The sequence below is a fragment of the Glycine soja genome, chromosome 12 (assembly GCF_004193775.1).
Source record: "Glycine soja cultivar W05 chromosome 12, ASM419377v2, whole genome shotgun sequence".
In the NCBI taxonomy this organism is placed as follows: Eukaryota; Viridiplantae; Streptophyta; class Magnoliopsida; order Fabales; family Fabaceae; genus Glycine; species Glycine soja.
Genome location: NC_041013.1, coordinates 38,439,865 through 38,461,736, shown reverse-complemented (window position 1 = coordinate 38,461,736; position 21,872 = coordinate 38,439,865). Strand labels below are relative to the sequence as shown.

General features: G+C 32.6%; 2 protein-coding genes across 2 annotated transcripts; one reads left to right on the top strand and one right to left on the bottom strand.

Annotated features, from left to right (window-relative positions):
* Positions 1-674: 674 nt before the first annotated feature.
* LOC114380552 (aspartic proteinase-like protein 2) lies at positions 675-5,657 on the top strand. The gene is made up of 10 exons (XM_028339663.1): positions 675-1,287; positions 1,516-1,645; positions 2,023-2,273; positions 2,372-2,599; positions 3,314-3,476; positions 3,637-3,710; positions 3,847-3,943; positions 4,527-4,593; positions 4,922-4,993; positions 5,197-5,657. Exons 1-10 carry the CDS (start codon positions 1,061-1,063, stop codon positions 5,367-5,369), a joined length of 1,482 nt encoding a protein of 493 aa, XP_028195464.1. The 5' UTR covers positions 675-1,060; the 3' UTR covers positions 5,370-5,657.
* A 2,640-nt stretch (positions 5,658-8,297) lies between these two features.
* On the bottom strand, positions 8,298-12,692 carry LOC114379270 (lysosomal Pro-X carboxypeptidase-like). Its single transcript, XM_028337903.1, has 9 exons — positions 12,259-12,692; positions 11,739-11,925; positions 11,147-11,280; positions 10,924-11,036; positions 10,568-10,814; positions 9,788-9,943; positions 9,563-9,642; positions 9,379-9,428; positions 8,298-8,914 (listed from the first exon to the last, which is right to left on the bottom strand). Exons 1-9 carry the CDS (start codon positions 12,652-12,654, stop codon positions 8,748-8,750), a joined length of 1,530 nt encoding a protein of 509 aa, XP_028193704.1. The 5' UTR covers positions 12,655-12,692; the 3' UTR covers positions 8,298-8,747.
* Between the last annotated feature and the right edge of the window lie 9,180 nt (positions 12,693-21,872).

Here is a 21,872-nt window from a genome sequence, read left to right as displayed (position 1 = left end):
GTTAATAGATGTTTTATATTAAAAAGTTGATGAAATTCATTAAAATTTGTATATTTTTTAATAGTAAAAAAACTTTTTATAAATTATAAAAATCCTAATTAAAATTTCATAAGATTTTGTTATCTTTTTAAAAAAAATTAAATATTTTAATTAAATATCACAAGACTTATTTATATTATTTAAAAATTTTGATCGAATATCATAAAACTTTTTTTAAGAAGATATTTTTTAAAATTCTTTCACATCTTAATTCAATATAACCCTCTTAGATCGAACAAGATTGTAGACTCGCTAGTACATTTTTGGATTGAAGTTAAATAATGTAGTGTGCTTATTTCAATACAAATATAATAAATAAAAATAAAAGGAAGGATCCTCGTTTTTTTAATAAAATTATTTCTTGTCTCAAAAATACTTTTTCATTTTGAAATCGAAACACACCCTTAATGGGCAGCGAAACGAGTTTTCAGCGTATCTGTTCTGACCAAAAGAGAAACTTCCAAAACTAAAATAAAACCACCCCTTATATTCATCCATTCATTATTCATGATCAAAAAATAAAAACGCGTGCGAAGGACGCACATGATTATGTAACATGTACTGTTACTGTTAGTTCCGTTCGCTTCCGTTGAATTAACCGAACAAAACCATTAATAAAAAAATGATAGAAGACAGAGAAAGAGAATGACAACTTTACGTAATCCATAGTTGAAACTTGAAAGTCGAAATTCTCTGTTATGTTGTCTTGGAACCTACCTCTAAAACTTCTCTTCTTTGTCCCAAACAAACTTCGTTAGTCATTACAAATACATTCCCTTTCTCTCTCTCTTCTCCAATTTCAATGAGATGAGCAACAACAACAGCAACAGCATCCTCGTCCTCCTCAACCTGTACCTTATTATTCACACACTCTTGTCACGCGCGCATTAGTGTCTCAAATCTCAATTCCGTTTCCCCTTCCTCTTCTTTCGGAGCCACACACACGTACGTACATATATACGTTAACACGTACGTAAGTTTTATATAGTAAAAAGTATTAATTACGACATATACGACACGAATGGCGGCGGCGGCGGCTGCTTTTGTTATCTCCGTCGCGCTGTTGGCGGCGGTAGCTGGCGGATCGCCGGCGACTCTGACTTTGGAAAGAGCGTTTCCGACGAATCACGGGGTGGAGCTGAGTCAGCTGAGAGCTCGCGACGAGTTGAGGCATCGCAGAATGTTGCAGTCTTCAAGCGGCGTCGTGGATTTCTCCGTTCAAGGCACCTTTGATCCCTTCCAAGTCGGGTAAATTATTCTGTCGGTTCCTCCGTTTTTCACTTTTCACCTTTTTTTTCTTTTTTCTTTTTTTCGTTTCGTGTAGTTCAATCAATTTCTGAGGCTTTTGAATTTGTCTTGGGTTCTGAATAAACTACTTATCTGTTAATATCGTTTTGATGCGCTATTTTATTTTATTGATTAATTTGTGGCCTTCCTTTAAATTATATTGATTTTGGAATTAATGACTTATTGCAGGCTCTACTATACAAAAGTGCAGTTGGGTACTCCTCCAGTGGAATTTAATGTGCAGATTGACACTGGTAGTGATGTTCTCTGGGTTAGTTGCAACTCCTGCAATGGTTGTCCTCAAACAAGTGGGCTTCAGGTAAATGCAATTTTCTCTATTTTTTAAGGCCCTGTTTGAATAAATTTCTCAATAAACACTTATAGGAAAAGAAATAAGAAGGTAAATTGAATTAAGCTTCTTTGATGAGTTAAAATTAGTTTTGTGTAAGCTAATTTATAAAAGCTCTCACATTTAGCTTCTTGTTAACTTTAACTTCTGCATAAGCTAATTTTAACTTAAGGCAGAAGCTTAATTGATTTTATATTTTTGTTTTCTTCTTTGTAAGTATTTATTGAGAAGTTTTATGACTTTTATCCAAACACGGTCTAATTTGATGTTATGTTTGTAGAATAGTAAGGTGAACAATATGCCCCAAGAATTTGTGAATATTTTGTGGTTATTGGATTTTGTTACAGATTCAGCTCAATTTTTTTGACCCTGGAAGTTCATCAACATCTTCAATGATCGCTTGTTCTGACCAAAGGTGCAATAATGGAAAACAATCATCAGATGCCACCTGTTCCAGTCAGAACAACCAGTGCTCCTACACTTTCCAGTATGGAGATGGGAGTGGGACATCAGGCTATTATGTGTCAGATATGATGCATTTGAACACCATTTTTGAGGGATCCATGACCACAAATTCTACTGCGCCTGTAGTTTTTGGGTGAGTTTTCATGAGCCTGAAATGGTTGATTCTGTTCCTGTTTTTTCATGTTTATTGTTGTTTTAATCTTGGAAAGCATTGGTTTTTGAATGGAGCAGATGTAGCAATCAGCAAACTGGGGACTTGACAAAGTCTGATAGAGCAGTTGATGGGATATTTGGATTTGGGCAACAGGAAATGTCTGTCATTTCTCAGCTCTCCTCGCAAGGGATTGCTCCAAGAATATTCTCTCATTGTCTGAAAGGAGATAGTAGTGGTGGGGGCATATTGGTTCTTGGGGAGATTGTGGAGCCAAACATAGTCTACACTTCACTTGTCCCAGCACAGTAAGTGCCTTTCATCAGAATAAAACTTGTGCTTTTTTTAGTGTTTTGCTAAATAATAAATGCGTGATGGGGGGTAACCCGAATTCTTTGGTAAAGTAGTAAGTGAATGGAGGTCTGTGCCTTTGTTCTTAGGAGCCTAAAAAATGTTTGCATTTATGTTTCAGCTCTACTGATTGATGGCAATTATTTAATATTGGAAGTCTTTCAGTGTTTTCTAGGCTTCTAATTATTCATCTAAGCAAGATGTTAAAATAAAGTTTCTGTCAGTCAATCTTGGATGTTGAAATCCCTTTCTAGCATATAGGTTTGGAATGTGATTGTGAAGAATGGAATGCCTAGATGAAGATATGACTCTGGCACCAATTGACAGTTATGAAACTATGGATGGCATGTTAGTGCCTTGAGCGAGATCAATAATAAATATAGGTTTAGTCAGCAGTTAATTAGGTGGTCCTTAACTCCTATCTATCTTAAAAAGTTAAGCCTGAAAGAAGTTGAAATCAGCCCTTAGTACCCAAAAGGAAATATATTCTACCATAAACCAGAGCAAGATGTACATTCATTATTTTATATTAAAAGTTTTATAAAGAAGTTGGATAAGGATTTGTAGAATTTAAACACTTTGTGGAAATAGGTATCTGTACGTAAGTGGCTTGAAAGAATGCCACTCTATAGAAGTGTTTAGACTAACTGCTTTTTTGGCAAATATTTCAGGCCTCATTACAATTTAAATCTACAAAGTATCTCTGTCAACGGCCAGACATTGCAAATTGATTCTTCAGTTTTTGCAACATCAAACAGCAGAGGTACCATTGTTGATTCTGGAACAACTTTGGCGTACCTTGCAGAAGAGGCTTATGATCCCTTTGTCTCTGCGGTGAGTTTCATTTAGGTAATTAAATGTCATTCAATTTATCAACAACATATATTGATTTGATGCATAATGTCATCCATTAATTATCAATCGTTGCATACTTTTTTCTAGGTTGGAGTTTTATCAAATATTAATGGCAAAATGCTTTTTTTCATTAATGCAGATTACAGCTGCAATTCCACAATCTGTACGCACTGTTGTTTCCAGGGGAAATCAGTGTTACTTAATCACCTCCAGGTTAGGCTGAACATTTAATGCCTCCTTTTTCTGGACCTTTTTTTTCAGTCCATCCTCCTTTTGCTAATTGAGTGCTAAAAAATAGATCATCTCGATACTCTCTTTTCCTAACTTCTTTTATCTGTATTGTGTTTAGTGTCACTGACGTTTTTCCTCAAGTAAGTCTGAACTTTGCTGGCGGTGCATCTATGATTTTAAGGCCACAGGACTACCTGATACAGCAGAATTCTATAGTAAGTATTCAAACTTCAATTTCTATTTTTTCAATTTTCTGAGGACTAGTCTGGATTTCTTGATTTCCGAAGATATTGATGTCAAGTCAGAATGAGTTGCAATTGATAACGGTTGAAGAATCATTGTCATCAGTCTAATTTTTTCTCCCTTTCCTTTCACTTGTTTGTCCCATAAAATCTTATTTTGATTTTACTTTTGTTTCAATGGGTGCTTCGTGTGCCTTTATGACAATTTCCTTGGTAACTTCCCATATTCTTGTATAAAACTAAGAATTTCTTATGGCATATGATATTACCAAAATTACCCTCCAGTACAACGATCTCCTCTTGCACTTTCACTATATTTGGTTAAATATTACCATTCCTTGTGTCTTGCTATCTTTCTTTTGAGTGCATTATCAGTAAAAAAAATGACAACTTTTCTTCCATTTCTCATTACATGTCATTTTTCAATTGAAATCTGATACCTTAAAGTGTTGAGAACATTTTAGACACGTCTCATAGATATTTCAGGGTAAATTATAGTTCAATTTTTATATACTCTATGTATCTCACTAAATGCTATGGTGAAACTATGTTACAGGGTGGTGCAGCAGTGTGGTGTATTGGTTTTCAGAAAATCCAGGGTCAAGGGATAACAATTCTAGGAGGTATAATTCAATAATACCAATTTGAACACTTTTGGTCATAATATCCATCTCTTGCATGATGATGTCTAGCATGGATAAATAGAATAATTGTTGCATTTGATTGAAGGTCAACTCAAAAGTTTGAAGCTTGAACCTATGTTTTGAAACAAAATTGTTATGTTGATTTGATTTTTCTGCCCATGCATAGCAAAGTATCGTATTATAATCCCCTCCTGTTTACCTGCTTCCCCCACCTTCATCCTCAAAATTCTCACTACTAGTTCATCATGTGTTAGGGATCTTTTCTTCAAGAGTATGATACTAATAACATCACTTTCTGTTGTGGCAGATCTCGTATTAAAAGACAAAATTGTTGTTTATGATCTGGCTGGTCAACGCATTGGATGGGCTAACTATGACTGTAAGTTTCAGCCACACTACCAGAAACGCATGCATATATAGTGGATGCCACAATTTGCTTTTTTCATGAGGCTCTTAAGTTATTCCTTTTCCACTTAACCACTTGTTCTTCTGAGGGTGGGACCGGCATAAAATAAGAGCCAACTTTGTTCTGTAGTTCTAATTTATCTTCAACACTTGTTCACTTCAAATTCAACAATGCAGGTTCTTTGTCGGTGAATGTCTCTGCAACAACTGGCACGGGCAGAAGTGAATTTGTGAATGCTGGTGAGATAGGTGGGAGCATCTCTTTACGTGATGGACTCAAGTTGACAAAGACAGGATTCTTGGCTTTCTTTGTGCATCTAACGCTAATTTACTGTTTTGGATTCTTATAGCATTTAACATCGTTAGAGATATTCTTTTTCATACGTATATTCTTTTGCCGGTATATATTTGTGTCAATCGGCAAGACCACATTAATTTGAATGTTGCTTTGGTGCCTCCTTTCTGCACAATATAGGCTTGTCCGGTTTATCATCCTCAAGTGATTCTGTTGAAGGATGTAGAATCAGATAATAGCTCATTACTTTTGGCAGTGTTGTAAATTATTTCACAGGATTACTGATTGAAACCTACACACGTTACTATAAAATACAGCCTTTTCTTCCCCTAGTTTAATTGAACTTGGTTTCTGCTTACAATAAATGTTTGAAATAGTAGTGGTCACCAAATACATCATCCGCTTCTGAAGTGTGCTTGCTTACATGATAATTAGGTTTCTTCATTGTGCAGAGTAGGAAAAACTTTATAGAAAATATTATATAGATTCAATGGAACTTTGTAGCCGATCGTTACAATTTGGAATCCCAACTTCAATTCCCATTTTCTTGGAAATGAAACGGAAATAATCATAATTTCTATATTTGAGACAGAATTGATAAATAGAAATACAATTCCAAATTAAATTGGAATGTTATTAAAAGATGCCTATGGGACCAATGGTGATGGTGATCAGAAGACACCGTAAATCAGTGAGTTACTGGTCTCAAATAAAAAATAAATTTATTCTCACAATGTCATTCTGAAATTTGATATTATGAATTAAAAAGTTTTTGAAAATTGAATAGCAAGTAAATGAAAAATAGTTTAGAAAAAATATTATTAATTAGAGTAAATTTAGTTATATTTGAGTCAATCTAAGGTGATTTTTTTTGTTTATATTTAAGTTCAAAAGGCAGTAGTAATTAAAAATAAAACCACAGCCATTAACCTTAGTTCAGAAAGTACGACGGAACAACCGGTGAGCGCGGGTTATTCATGGGTGAGTTTTCATTGTCTCAGGTTTATTCTGATTCCACCTATATTTTTACCAATTCCAATTTTTTTTTTTTTATCGAGAATCAAACTTAAAAAACTTTCTTTTTACATTTTTACTAATAAATGTGTGAATTATTATAAATTTTTTGATATTTCTTTTTATATTTTTACTAATAAAAAAATTCTATAATTTCTGATTTCTTTGAATTAAAAATGAAATAATGAAAAAATAAGAGAGACAAAAACAAAAGAATAATAGAGTAAAAATGATATGTTATTTAATGGAAATAAATAAAAATAATTTATAATATAAATTTTTATTTTGATAATTATTGATTATTAATTATTTTTTGTTTTCTAATAAAACAAGAGTTTTAAATAAGTTCTATTTATTCAATTTTGGAGAAAACTTCACAAACTTAAGTAAACTATTATTGATTTATGGGGTACAAATTAAATTTTCATTAACATTATTAGTATTAAAAATAATATTTGATGAATTTTAAAAATGTGTGAAGTGTGTTAATAATAATTATGCAAATAAATAATTAAATTAGTTAAACTAAATACTATCGACTAGTTTTAATTAATTTGGGTTGAGAAGTTGCAGCCCAACACATTGCTTCATTTGCTTGTCTTGTGTCTCTTTTTCCACGTTGGGCTGCAACTTTTGTGATCCAAAAGTTATTTTAATTATTTCCATTGCCTTTCTATATCCCATGATATTTATACACACCTCCTTTTTTTATATATCTTCTCATCCTCATTATTTTTCCGTATTTTATTTATTTATAAAAATACCCTTTACTAAAAAAAGAGTCATTGTATAACATTGATGATGGTTAACTTCTCGAAAAGGATTACTTATAAAGGGTTTTGATCAATGAATGATTTTGACCAATAAGAATGTTAAATGAAGTGTTATTGTGTGAGTCAATAAAATGTCAATAATCAGAGATATTACAAATGTTATCAAAGTAGACCTATCTCCCATTATGGTAGATTTGGAGACGAACCAAGTGAAAACTGATGGACATGTAACACTCCGAACGAATTATACCAAAATAAAAGAAATCTAGAGGTTGTACAAATGTGGGACTGTACAATCGAGGATAACTTAAAGAAATCAATTAATACTATCTATATCAATAAGATGTATCTATTTTTTTGATAATCCATTACTTAAGAACTTTATAGTTAAAAATATTTGGCAACATTATGAGAGATCTAATCTTTTGGAAAATTTATTAGAATGAGTGAAACCAAAACATGTTGAAAAATTTTATGTTGATTTATAGGAATAATCATTGATCCTCAAAGCAGCTCAAACTGATTGTCATGCAGAATAGTAATTGCAATTGAATGACAGGGAAAAAATTATCAATGCGTGCAGTATAATGTTGATGCTTCAGTTAGGGAAACATGCCCAGTTGTTGGGTGTGAAGACATTCTAAGGGATTTTGTGGTGGAAACCTGGATGACAACTTTTACTTGTAAGTTGGGATCTTGCTCTATTATAACAACAAAAGATTGGGGAAGGTTTCCAGCTCTCCAACATGCTTGGGATATGGGAAAAAAATCAGTGTCGATCGAATCAGACTCCTTAACAGCGGTGAAGATTCTTCAACAGCGTGTCTTAGCGAATCATTCCTATTTTGATTTGATCAGACTTGGTCAATCCTTGGTTAATAGAAGATGGAGAATGAGGATCACTCATATTCATAGATAAGGTAACATGTTGAGAATTGGTTTGCAAATTGGGCATATTCAATTTCGGATTCTCTTAAATTTCATTAGGGTGTCTCACCCGTACTATTTTTATGTAATGGCTTTTTATCCCTTATAAAAAAACAAAATAAAAACTATATATAGCATATCACCATTATACTCATTCTTTTGTTAGCAACTTAGCATTTCTTTTGATATTATCAATTTGAAAACAAATCTATATCATCGATATTATCAAACTAAATACGCATATGATCACTTCACGTAGTTGACCAACGTCATGAAACTCCACTATTATTGAGTAATAATACGGTCCCTCACAGACAGAGACACACACAAAGGAACAGATAAAAGTGGTCTTGAGAAGAGGTGGCATACCCTCGTACTTGATTAGTGCGTGCTTGCTGCGAGGAAGCATGATTGCGTTATGTTCCCCTCAAACGCTAACGACGAGTGCGTAGCCGAATGCTTTTTCAGGTGCCATTTGCTGGTGGATTCCGCGTAAGAAAACCAAGTCCAGTTATCGTTATTATTAATACTTTTTCCATTATGTATTTATAATTTATTTATTTATACATTATACATTTGAACATGCACTCCATCACTAATCCACACTTAAATATTAGAAGACATACATTGTTGGGTTGAACTTTAATTTAGTAGCACAATCTTTGTCATTACTTTTTAATGGAACATATAATCGGTCGCTTCATTATGTAGGTGACCAATTAGCTTTTGGGTTCTGCTGGTGCTTTGATTTGTTTAGTAAGTGCTATTAGATCAGCTTTGTACTCGGCAATCCAGCCTTTGATTATCTTGACCTCGGTATTTCTCTGCGTCACCAACCATTGAGGATCATTTGCCTTTCTTGACTGTATGTCCAGGCAGTGACACCCTGAAAATTTGTTATAAATATATTCCATGTTCAAAAGGCATATTAATATTTTAAACATATATAAAGTCATTAACTCCATCCAGATATGTCATTCACTTTTTTGGAAATTGGGTTAAGTTTTGCAAGTCTTGAGCCTAGCTTGTTTCTCAAATTAAAAGCGCGAATTTAACTTGTTTACTTGATATAAGTTGTATTTCAAAGTTTGATTTGGTTTGAAAGTAAGACTCATTAAATACAATTATACAAACATCTTCGGGTATGATATCCTCTACGACTCTACAAATGACTAATAAAATTTCAAAACATTATAACAAAAATTCATGCGTTTTTTACTCCACGATAAAGATTGAATTTAATGTATATAATATTGTAATACCCATCAATTAAACATCATTCTCTTATGGCTTTATTAATACACCACCATTTCTTTTAGTGCAAAACCAAATGTGAAGACGATGAAGTACCATTTACAGTAGTAACGGCAACGACAGTGTTCGAAATACTCTCCAACACCCTGCAGTGCATTTAGATAAAAAAAAGAGGTTAATTGAAACAAGTTGAAAATTAAAAAGAAGGCAAATGATTGCTGAACAAAATATTTATATTTCTTATTATCAAATTTAGTTTCTTTTATGGATTAATTTATACCCGCCAGAACTGTACGGATCTCGCAATCCATTGGAGAATATGATGTTGCTGGCAAACCTATGGAGGATCAGTTTCAAATCCTGCATTTTTATATATATAAATAAAAAATCAAAGGCATTAATATTTTATATCTAATCATATATAGAAAAGAAGAAACAATATAGGAACATTAGTTTAAGAGAACTATATGTTTCATGAAGCTGGGATGATAAGAAAAAAACGTACAGGACCCCCATAATATGTGGTCACCCAATGAGGCTGGGGAAGGACACCATATAAGCTCCTACACTCTTGAACAAATGTCTTCATATTGAAAGGTGCTGGTGGAAACATTGAGTCGTTCTTTTCATGACCTATTGGCATAATTATCTCGCTGCATGTCTGTTTATGAAGTTAATTTACTCTTAGTTAATTAAAGAGTATTAATCCGATCGATTAAATTTATCATGAATGTCGCTTTTAACAACGAGTGACTTTTAATAAGATGTACATTTTTTTAAGGGTCATTAATTTAGGGGTTTGTAAACAAATTGAACCATAAAAAGCAAACTGTTTGAGAAAAAACTGAACCAACCCATTTCTGTAAAATAAGTTTGGTTTGAGTCGAACTGTTTTTTATAAAATAGTTCAGTTTGATTTATTTTTTCTTAAAACCAAACCATGCACCGGACGAGCAAAGAAAACTGATCCAAACAATAAAAAATCAAATCAACATTTGAGAAAAAACTAGACCACACCATTTCTGTAAAATAAGTTCGATCGGTTCAAATCAAACCTTTTTACAAAATGGTTCAGTTTTTTTTTTTTTAACCCATCGAACCAAGCACAACTTTAGTATATTCATTCAATTACAAACTAACACATAACACGTGATAAGTGTGTTGATTTTTATAATGATTATTTTAAAAATTAAAATTATACCTAACATTTAATTCACAATGTAAAAACTTTTATGTTAACAGTATAATGACATTGGACTCTTTAATAAGACCATATAACATTTACCTGCCATCTCCAACCCAGGAAAGATTCAGTTGGATGGTTATATTCATTCATGTCATAACATGAACGATGTTGCTTATAAGCAACAACACCTTCAAATATTTGGCCAAGAATATCGGTTTTCTTAGCAGCTGCGTCAATTGCTCCACATACGATCTTAACTGGGTGCTCAGAAGGGTAATTGTATTGAGCTGCGTCCGTATATAACGAGTCCAAGTAGTCCTTGAGATCAAAACTTTTGTTCAATTTGCTGAAGCAAGGAAAAGAAAACAGTATATATATTTTTTAATCAATTAATTATTGGAGGAATAGGATAATCAACAGTTGTGTATATACTGCAGAAGTATATATAAGCTTACTCGCAAGTTTTAAATCTCTTGCTGAGGATTGAAAGACCATTTGGCTTCTTAGCAACTCTGTCAATTTCAGACCATGATTTACGTATAGTTTGGTAACAGCTCTCACTAGTTTCCTGAACCACGCAATATATGCATCCGTTGCAATAATTCTTAGGGGTTTAATTAACTTCAACAGTTTTATTATTTTTAGAGAAAAGATGGGCATAACTTAATAGAATATTACTTTGAAATCCTTGGTGACAATATAGTAGTATCCGGCTTGTGGGGCAATGCCGTTGAAATAAAGAATTGGTGCTGATGAAGCAAGAGCACCAAGAGCAATGTGGGGATACTTTAGGCGAAACCATGATGCAAGCACTGCATAATAAATTTAATTATAAGGGGAGAATTGTAATTAAACCGTCGTACACATAAGAAAAATGTAATTGAATAAACAATTATATATGGGACAAAGCTTGTAAGCCTTTATTTATTATTTTTTGGTGAATAGTGATAGAATGATCGTCAGGAGGCACCCTCAATGCTTCCAGATAAAGTGACAACGACATGCTGGCACTGCTAGCAAAAACCTACTTAAAAGATTACTGACAGGTTTAAACTGTAAACAATTTTATCCAATTGTTCCATGTGTGACAGGAGATGTTCAGATTTTAGTACAGAAAATCGGACCCACGTCCGTAGAGAGGACGAAAGTTATCTCCATAGTCCATACTTAACCACATGTTGAAACACACATTAACTATAAGTCCTAGTTCACATATATATTTCAATTTGAAAAAAGAGTTAATATTATATATATATGTGGTACTCCTTACTTCCACCATAAGAGCCTCCAATAACGATTATGGGGGAATTCTGAGCAGACAAAGTTTTCTTGATGTGTAGAAGCACAGCAGCATAGTCTGCTATTGCTTGGGCTGAGTTGAAGTAGCCACGAGTACTTGCATTTCTCATTGCTTCTTCGCTTGACCCAAATGGTATTGATTTCCCATAGTATCTATGCTGCTTGCAAAAACATCACATATACTATATAACATAAAATTACAAATTAATAAGCACTAGTTTCTTATTACTGCAAATATTTGACTACCAGAGGGATGGCCAGAACTAGAGAAATGAGAGAAAAATATGAAACTTAATAAATGATGCCATAAAGAGATATATAAAATAATGTTGTTGAATAAAATGCTTTATGCATTGTGTCATAAATGTCACACGTCTATTTTTTTTTTTATCTATATGAATCAAAGGCAGATATCAGAAAATTCATAACAACTGATACATCCTATTCAATTAACTAAACTAAACACGTAGTTCACATGCCTAGTTAATTACCTCGATAAAAACAATAAGAGCATTGAACTGAGGAGCGTTATCTCTGAGAAACCCGATATATTTTGCATCCTCATCCACTGGTCCTTCTGCACCAAAGAAGGCAAAAATGGGTGCACTTGATTTAGCTCCACCCCAGTACTTGAAATTGACCATATATCTTTGTTGGAAAGTGTGGTAGCTGTCAGGTCTGTAGTTGAAGTGATCGAGTCTTTGGGTATAATAAAATGTTTTGAGGTCATCATCAGACAAGTGCAAGGAAGAACTGATTTCGGGGTCGCGTTCCTTGGTTGATCTCTGCCAAGTTCCTAACCTTGGAATTTTGAAAGCACAAACATTAACTGAGATAATTAGAAAGAACAAAGAAAGCCATTGAAATGAGGGCAAAACGGATCCCATGGTTGAATGTGTTTGGGAGAATATGTGTGTATCCTGGTTAGGCTCCAATGTTTTACGGTTGTAATGTTTGCACACGTATATATATTACAAAAATAAATGTATGGGAGACAGACAAATTATTGTATGATTTAAAATTATTATGTATCTATAATTCTGAACAATTTTTATGTAACATTTTCAAAGTTGAGTAAAACTACTTAAGGAAAAAGTAAGACATTATTATTTTTATGAATTTCAATAAATTTAGAATAAAATATATTTTAAAAAGTGTGTTACTGAAAACATGAAAGGTATAGTATAAGAACCAAAATTTTAAAAATGAAAAAGAATTGCCACAACATGATGCTACTTTGCTGAATAATAGTAAAAAAGCTACAGCTATGAAGCTATATACCTTGAATGGACACTTAAGATACAAAATGAATCAAATGACTGGACCGAGCACGGGTCTTTAAAAATTGAGACCTTTGCAAATAAGGTGCGTCGCAGTTTAAGGTAAGCATAAAGGGATGTGGATGCAGCTAATATCTGACTCATGCATTCGATTATTAGTACTTAAAGTTAATAATTTTTCAAAAAAACTTTTTGAGAAGGTAGAAAAGAATTGAATGGTCATAAAGTTTCTAAAGGTATTATTTATGGTGTCTATCCAGTACATGCCTTAATGGATGATTAAAACCAATTTCTTTCAGAGATATCTCATCGAAGCAAAGTTTTTGTCTCTCTTAAAAAGGTTTTCTTCATTTACATAATCATAAATCGAATCCTTTATAATATATTTAAAGAAATTAGTTATCTATCAATAGACTTTATTGATTTTTCTAATGGTATTATGATTCTTATAGTACTACTCTCATTCCTAGAGGATACTGCTCTTGATTAATGCTTTGCGGTGACCATATATATGTAGTGCATGTTTGGTAACATATACCTAATTTTCGGAAGTAATAAATAGTTATTTTTGTTTTTATTTCACGTGAACGTAGATTCCGACCGCCAATATAAAAAACCACTAGTAGCCATGGATATGTTCATAGCCTTGAAGCATTAATGATAAACGCTCATTTAATCTACCCACCTGCGCATTATCAACATGATGTTACACAGGAAATCACTCCATTAATTTTATGCAGGAAAATGTCATTTAACTTTCTCTATTTGTTGAGTTACTCTGCTTCAACGTTGGCATAATGATAGCATCCAATAACTATATATGGCTCATTTTCGTGAGTGGTTTTCCGTGGGAAATAGTGGAGAACAAAATGCATTCAACACTGAAATCGAAACCTTCTTTAAATTGGCCGTGCTATATAGCCCATTTTTGAATGGCAAGAGGTTGCTCGATTCTACCTATAAGTGGAATAAAGTTCCTTTTATTTTGATAAATTAGAGTGGCTGCAAGTGGACGAACCCACACCTCTTTGCATGTTCACTAAGATGTGGATGTGTCATAAACAATACATGATAAATTAGAGTCTCATTGAAGCATTTGAAAGTAGTTTTTGTATGATCATTGACTTAAGTCATATAATGTCTTCTAAGTATACGTATACTCATGTTTAATGTTGATATTGTCATGATGATTACCAATACAACATTCATTTTGATATTATACATTTAAAGTCAATTTTGACAAAACTCATTTTCTAACAATTAGCGTATTTTTCTAAAAAAAATAATAACGTGTTTGGTTATGCATTCTTGCTCCACTTATGACTAGATATCCACATCTAAAATCTCCCATTGATGCAAAAACAAGTTATTTTGCTTCAAGTGGATCCATGTATCCTGTTATTAACACCCATCCAAACCTGTAAAATATTGTGTGACAAAATTAATTTTATACTATCTATCATTCAAGCAAATTAAAATCAAGATTCACATTTATTTAAAATTAATTTTATAAATCAAGTTGATTCAAAATCAATTCTACAAAGGCATATCTTAAAACATGTGCCTCCTTCCCATTACGTTCCCATTTGCTTACGCTTTAATCAAAGAAATGGAAATGCAAACTACAACTAGGAAAGCACAATGTCAGAGTGAAGATGGGTCATTTTATTATCTGCCATCGACAATTCCACGAAAGAAGCTTCCCTGCATTTCAATATATATCTATGGTAGATATAAGAAGAAGAATGTGCATTGATATATACATTTCTTTATGTAACACTTTATAGAAATTAGAGCATCTCCACTATCCGTTGATCTTTGGAAAATTAAACCCTCTGCATTTCTTTATGGAGACCATATGGGTCAGTGGCCATGATTACAATTTACATGTGAATCGCATGTGTGCTCTCTGCGTTTTGCTAAGAAAGCACAATATTTCATTTGCTAGCGACTCTCACTGTCACCAATGGCCCAAGTGCATCAGAGCTCAGATCATTACAACTGGGTGGTGTTTTGTGATTGTATCAAAATGGAAATGGTGGAGATCAAAAGGTTCCATCTTATAACAGAAAATTCCCATTATATATATTTCCTCTTTCAATAACGCACAAGAAATAAATATATTTGCTTATATAATTTAATTATATCATCATCGATCTCAACCACGTTTCACAATTTGCATTGTTGTTCACATTAATTTTTCCCTTCGGTTAGTGTATTTCTAATTCCCCATCCACTTTCTTCATTATTTTCCTGGAAGCACCATCTTTAGTAGTACCAAAAATGTCTTCCATCATTGCAACAAAGATAAAAGCACCAATTTTGATTGATCCATTTTTATAATTAAACGGAAAAAAGTCAGCTACCTAATCTAATCCGGTAGCATAATTGAGCTTTTCACCGCATAAACCTCCACTAGAGTCCATAGAGTAATTGATTTGATAAAGCATTTATTAGATTCATGTGCATCTGTATCATTGTTGGTCAGAAGAGACTTAGTGCATGTTTAGGGAACTGAGTGCATGATGTTTGGGAATTCGAAGGGTGATGCAGCTTTGCAGAAGTATGTTGATCACGTACGTGATCATGATTCTTTTTATTTTTTGTTCGTTTGATTTTCTTAAAATAAAAATTGAAGTGAAATTAAGTTCTAAAAGCACCTTTTAGAAGAAAAAAAAAAGGGTGAAAATAATATAAGTTTTGCATTTAGTAAAGATTTTTATTTGAAGTTTTATCATAATCTTAGTTTTCAGATTGAAGTTTAAAAAAAAATATTCACTTCATTTCATCTCTAATAATTTCAATATATATTTTTTAGAAAATTACTATTTAAAGAAAATTAAATTTATGAAAACTCATGCACACTATTTTCTCTGATTTATTTTTTACTTTTTCTTTATTTGTGTAAAACAATCTATAATGAAAATTATTTTAGAATGAAGGAAGTATAATATTTAAAAGAGTTTACTTTTTATTTGTTATATGTAAAAATATTTATAATTTAAATTAATTAAAAATTATTATTAATATCAATTTTAAGATATTATTGTAAAAGTCAATAATAATTATTTTAAAAATCACACCAAAAACGATTTTTAATTGAACGTTCATTCTATTTTTTAATCTTTATGCGCTTTGGGAAGGGAATCAAGGCTCAGCCCAAGTTTTGCATCGAACTTGGCAAGGGCTTGAGGAATGAGAAAGGTGTTTGGAAATTGCTTCATGATGTTCTAACCAACTGAATTAATAAGTTAATTATGCTATAAAATAATTAATTTTTCTATATATAATACTAAAATTTCTAATTTATATTTAATACACATGTAAATTTACACAATAAATTTTGTGACAATTAATTTTTAATGTATATTTAATGCACATATAAATTTACATAATAAATTTTGTGACAATTAATTTTGGTGCATTAAATATATTATAACAAAATTAATTGTCAATTTTAGTGTTATATATAACAACATTAATTATTTTATAACATAATTGACCTATTATCTTAGTTGGCTAAAGCGTCGTGTTAATAACGTGAAAACTATATGTTTGAATCCTGCATGGGCCATTAATTTGTAAAATATTTAAGAATTTTTTGTTTTAAAAAAAATTTGTAATCTGTACATACATACAAATTGTTGATCCGTATGAACATACAAATTACCAATCCATAAGCTTACGAATTACGAATCCGTAAGTTTGTCAGGTGTAATTTTGAAAAAATGGAGAAAGCACTGGGTGCACAAAGCAATTCCCAAGGTGTTTTTGTGGTTGCAAGAAAATGATATTGTTGGGCCACCGTTACAAGTCCAAGAAGGAGAAGTGATGACCTTTTTAGAAGCTGTTACTCACGTGCAAGTAAACATGTAGTTAGTTTCCATACTTTTGATATTATTCCAACTTGTATTACTCTGCATGTTGCTAACGAAATTATATATATATATATAACCTGTTAGGAAAGAAGGTAAACTCACACACACTTAGAAACTCAAGATAGATGATGAAGGTAAAAGTAGAATTGTGATTCTTATTGTTTACACACATTACATGATCATTGTGCCTTTTTATATTAAGCTAAGATACCCAAACAATTACTAACTACCATTAGCTAATATAACTACCCACATACAGAATTAACTCCCACTCATATTTAGATTATTTCACAACACCCCCTTTTAATCCAAATGTTCTATTGAGATCAAACCTAAAAAATTCCTTAATTGTTTGACTCTCTCTAACTTGAATGATTTAGTAAACCCATCAATAACTTGCAGTTTTGTATAACAATATATAAGTTCTAGTTTTCCCTTGCTTACTTGATCCCTAAGAAAATGGAACTTAGTCTCTATGTGCTTGCTTCTTCCATGTGAAACTAGACTCTTGGCCGAGCTTATTGTTGACTTATTATCCACAAACAATTGCACTTGCCTTTTGTACTCCATCTTTAACTCTTCTAGCAATGATTCTAACCATAGAATCTGACAAGCAACTTTTGATGAAGATATATATTCCACTTCACAAGAGGAGAGTGCCACAACACTTTGATTCTTTGAACACCAGGAGATCGATGCATTTAGAAACCAATATAGGTAACCAAATGTGCTCTTTCTATCCACTTTGTCACCACACCAATCAAAATCTGAGTAGGCTTCAATCATGGCTACACTTTGTCACTACTTCAATCATACCTCAGTTTATACACTTGATGTTCTCTTCCTTTTACTTTAAAGCCTGATGGCTGCAGTACATACATCTCTTCCTCCAATGATCCATTAAGAAAGGAGATTTCACATCTAGTTGGCACACAAGCCAACCTTTTGAGCTAACAACAATAATCACTAGTCTAATTGTCTCTATTCTTGCAATTGGTGCATATACTTCAGTATAATCTCCTCCAGGTCACTGAAGGAAACCTTTAGCCGCCAATCTTGCCTTGAGTTTTGCAATTGTGCCATATGGTTTCAGTTTTGATTTGAAAACCCACTTTACATTAGTTGGTTGCTTTGTAATTGGAGGATCTACAAGCTCCCAGGTCTTATTCCTCTCAATTGCATTAATTCTTCATCGATGACATCCTTCCATTCCTTCTGCTTAAGAGCTTGCTCCCAATTCAGTGACTTAGAGTCTACCATAAAGGCAAAATAAACCAACTCACCATTGTCAGAGATTGCATCATCTGTGTATACTTCATGATCAATATGTCTTACTAATGGAAATCTCTCCTTCTGTGATCTTCTCACTTGTTGTTGTTGTTGTTGTACTATTGGTGTTGAGTCATCTGTTCTCAATTGATGTTTTCCACCAAAGACAAAAGGAATACTATAATTTGATTGTTTTTCCCAATTCCATGATGTTGTCTCATTTACCACAACATCCCTACTAATGATCACTGTCTTTTGACTTGGATTATAGAGCCTATATGCTTATGTTGGATGATATCCAACTAGCATGAGAGCTTCACTCTTGTCATCTAGTTTTTTTTTTTCTATTTTCACCAGGAATGTGCCTGTAGCACAAAAAGCCAAAGATCCTCAATTGGTTCACATTTGGCTTGCTTTCGGTCCAAACTTCCTCAGGAGTCATAGCTTTCAATCTTTTAGTGGGACACTTGTTCAGTACATAGGCAGTCGTGGTTACTACCTTTCCCTAATAACAATGAGGCATAGTTTTCCCTTTCAACATGCACTTTCCCATATCCAACAATATTCTATTTCTCTTCTCTGCCAACCCATTATGTTGAGGTGTATAGGGGGCTATTACTTCATGTTTAATTCCCTTGCTCACACAAAACTCATGGAACTCCTTTGAATTATATTCCCCACCTCTACTAGTTATAAGAGATTTCAAGTCAAAGCCATTTTGTCTTTCAATTAATGCACAAAACTTAACAAATGATGAGAACACTCCACTTTTCTCTTCAAGTAAGTATAACCAGATTTTCCTAGTAAATTCATCTACAAAGGTCATAAAGTAAATGTTTCCTCCCGGTGATGGAGTGTTAATTGGGCCATAGAGATTAGAGTGAACTACTCCCAATGGCTGCCATGGTCTTTAAGGTGCATAGAATTTAAAAGCTCTACTTGGTTGCTTGCTCACCAAGCACCCTTCACAGACCTTTTGAGGTGGTGTGTGATAAACGTCAAATTTATCGAATTTTCATATGCATTTTGTGACATTTATTTGACATTTTAGTTAACTTTAGCCCTTGTTTTGAATCAAATTATCTTTAAATTTAGTTTTTACTTTGTTTTAGGCAGAATTTTATGTTTTAGTTATTTTTAATAAATTTTTGATAGTTTTTCAGCAAAAGCAGGTCATTTTGGCAAGAGCTCCAGTGACCCAAAATCAATAGAAAGTTCTGGAAGGAGAAATTATAGAAACTGAAGATAAAAACTAGGAAAATCAAGAGTAAGATATTTTTCAAGGATAAATCAGCTGAAGAAGAAGATAATTACTTGAATTAATTATATATATTATTTGTTTGTAATTTCTTGTGATTATCTCCTTAATTTAACCCAACTATAATTCTATAAATAGGAGGTTAGACATTCATTGTAACGGAGTAGAAGTCCTGAGCAATTCTTAGAATTATATTTTAGATTTTCACCTACTAGACGCCTTCATTATTCCATTAGACACTCTAGGTTTCATTGTATTATTTTTATGAGTGCAATTCCTTCCACCTAGGAGAGGAAATGATGAACCTTGTTTCGCTTTAATTCTATCAATTCAATACTTCATCTTGAGTTCTTTATTTGTTTTCATACTTAATGCTTTTATTTGATTGATCTTCTTATAGATGAATTCAGGAATTAACTTGTGCTTTGGTGAGCCTTGTTGAAACCCGAACATGAATCAAGTACTTAATTGAGATTATCTCTAGGGTTAAAATAATCTTGGTTAAGCCTTGCTAATTCTCGACCATTAATGTTGATTGCTTGTGTTGACATGTCCAAGGGATTGGGTATTGGGCAAGTAGTTTAGAATTTGTGACCATGTGAGAGTTGGGGTAGAATACATCAGGGTGAGTAAGAGAGATGAGTAGAGAATTGTGAAGTTACAGTGGATCGAGCGAATTCCATGTCCAAACCTAGACATTCATTCATCAAGATCGACGTCACCATCCAAGTCTAGTATTTCTATCTTTACTTAATTATTTTATTGTCATTTAATTTTTATAAAAATTTATTTTATGTTATTTATTTTGTGACAATCACAAAACAAAAATACAAAAATCTAGTTCGTAGTTAAATAATTACATGAAATCCCTCCTTTATGCCTTTGGGAGACGACATGGACGATAGATCAGTTACTATATCATAATTGAGTTACACTTGGTCTATAAGTTGAATCTAACGTGAAATAAAACCCTAACAGTATGATCTTAGCTAAACTAAGCACCATTTGCTTTCTTCCAAGTTGATTTAAACTCTTAAAGTTTAAGTGACCAAACCTATAGTGCCACAACCACCTCTCATATTCAATATTTATGGTTGAGAAACATTGAATCTCAATGCACTCAAATTGGTCTTGAAGGTTCTGTTCTTAGATAGAGGAACCTTCAACACTAGCCTTTGTTTTGAATCAAATATCTTTATATGGCTTTGCTTCATTTCCATTGAAAAACCTTTCTCCAATAGTTGTCCCAGATTCAATAGATTATTCTTCCTGATTGGCACATACAACACATCATTCACAAATGCAGTTTTTCCATCTTTTCTTTTGATGATCACTCTCCCAATTCCTTCTGCTGCAATAGTACTATTGTCAGCAAATCTTACCTTGTTCTTGATGTTAGGATCAAAATCAATTAGTCAATCCCTATGTCCAGTCATATGGTTTGAACAACTTGTGCTAAGATACCAAGATGAATGATCCTCTTTACAATTTGTAGTTACCATTAACAACATCTGGTCTGAGTATGAGCCATCATCTTGAAAATGACCATATACATGGCGCATCATATGAAAATGACCCTCTCATGTGAGAATGAGAATGATCATTCTCATCCATTAGATTAAAATGAAAGGCCAAGATTAAAACATTTTAAATTCAAATTAAAGCTTCATTTAACCATAAAATCTCTATAAGATTTACCAAACAGAAAATCAAATATCTCAAAGATTAATTTATGATGTTCTAAAATATCTTAAACCTATCATCACCATGATCACCATCACTATCATGATCGTTTCTGTTATAACTGTCATAACTGTTATCACAACAACGAACATGACCGTTAACCCTTGTCACCACCAGTATGATTGTTGTTGTCGTTACTGTCACTACCACCACCACCAACATCGTGATTGTTGCTGACAATGACGGTTTTGTTGGTGGCGACGATAGTGGTCATGACGACAATCATGGTGATAGTGGTTGCAATGATGGTGGTGGTTGTGGTGACAATCTTGATGTAAATTAAATCTTTAAAATATTTGATATTTTGTTTGATAAATCTCATAGAGATTTTATCACGTAAGAAGATCATTCTCATAACGTCTCCTGTATATACTAGGAGAAACTCACGCTATGGGTCTGCATTTTTATTGTGCTAAAATTTATACAATTTATCTTACGATTGGGTCATAGTATAAAGAAATGTGATTATTATATACATAAATATATAAAAAAGTTATAAATATAATAGAAACACAAAAGCTGTGTCATGCCTGAATATCTGTATTTCTATTACACTATCATATTTTATTGTGCTGAAATTTATGTATCAAAATAATATATCTTATTATATGTAAATTGATGTGTATATTAATTTTAGTTTAATATATATTGTAAAATATACATAATTTTACATCTAA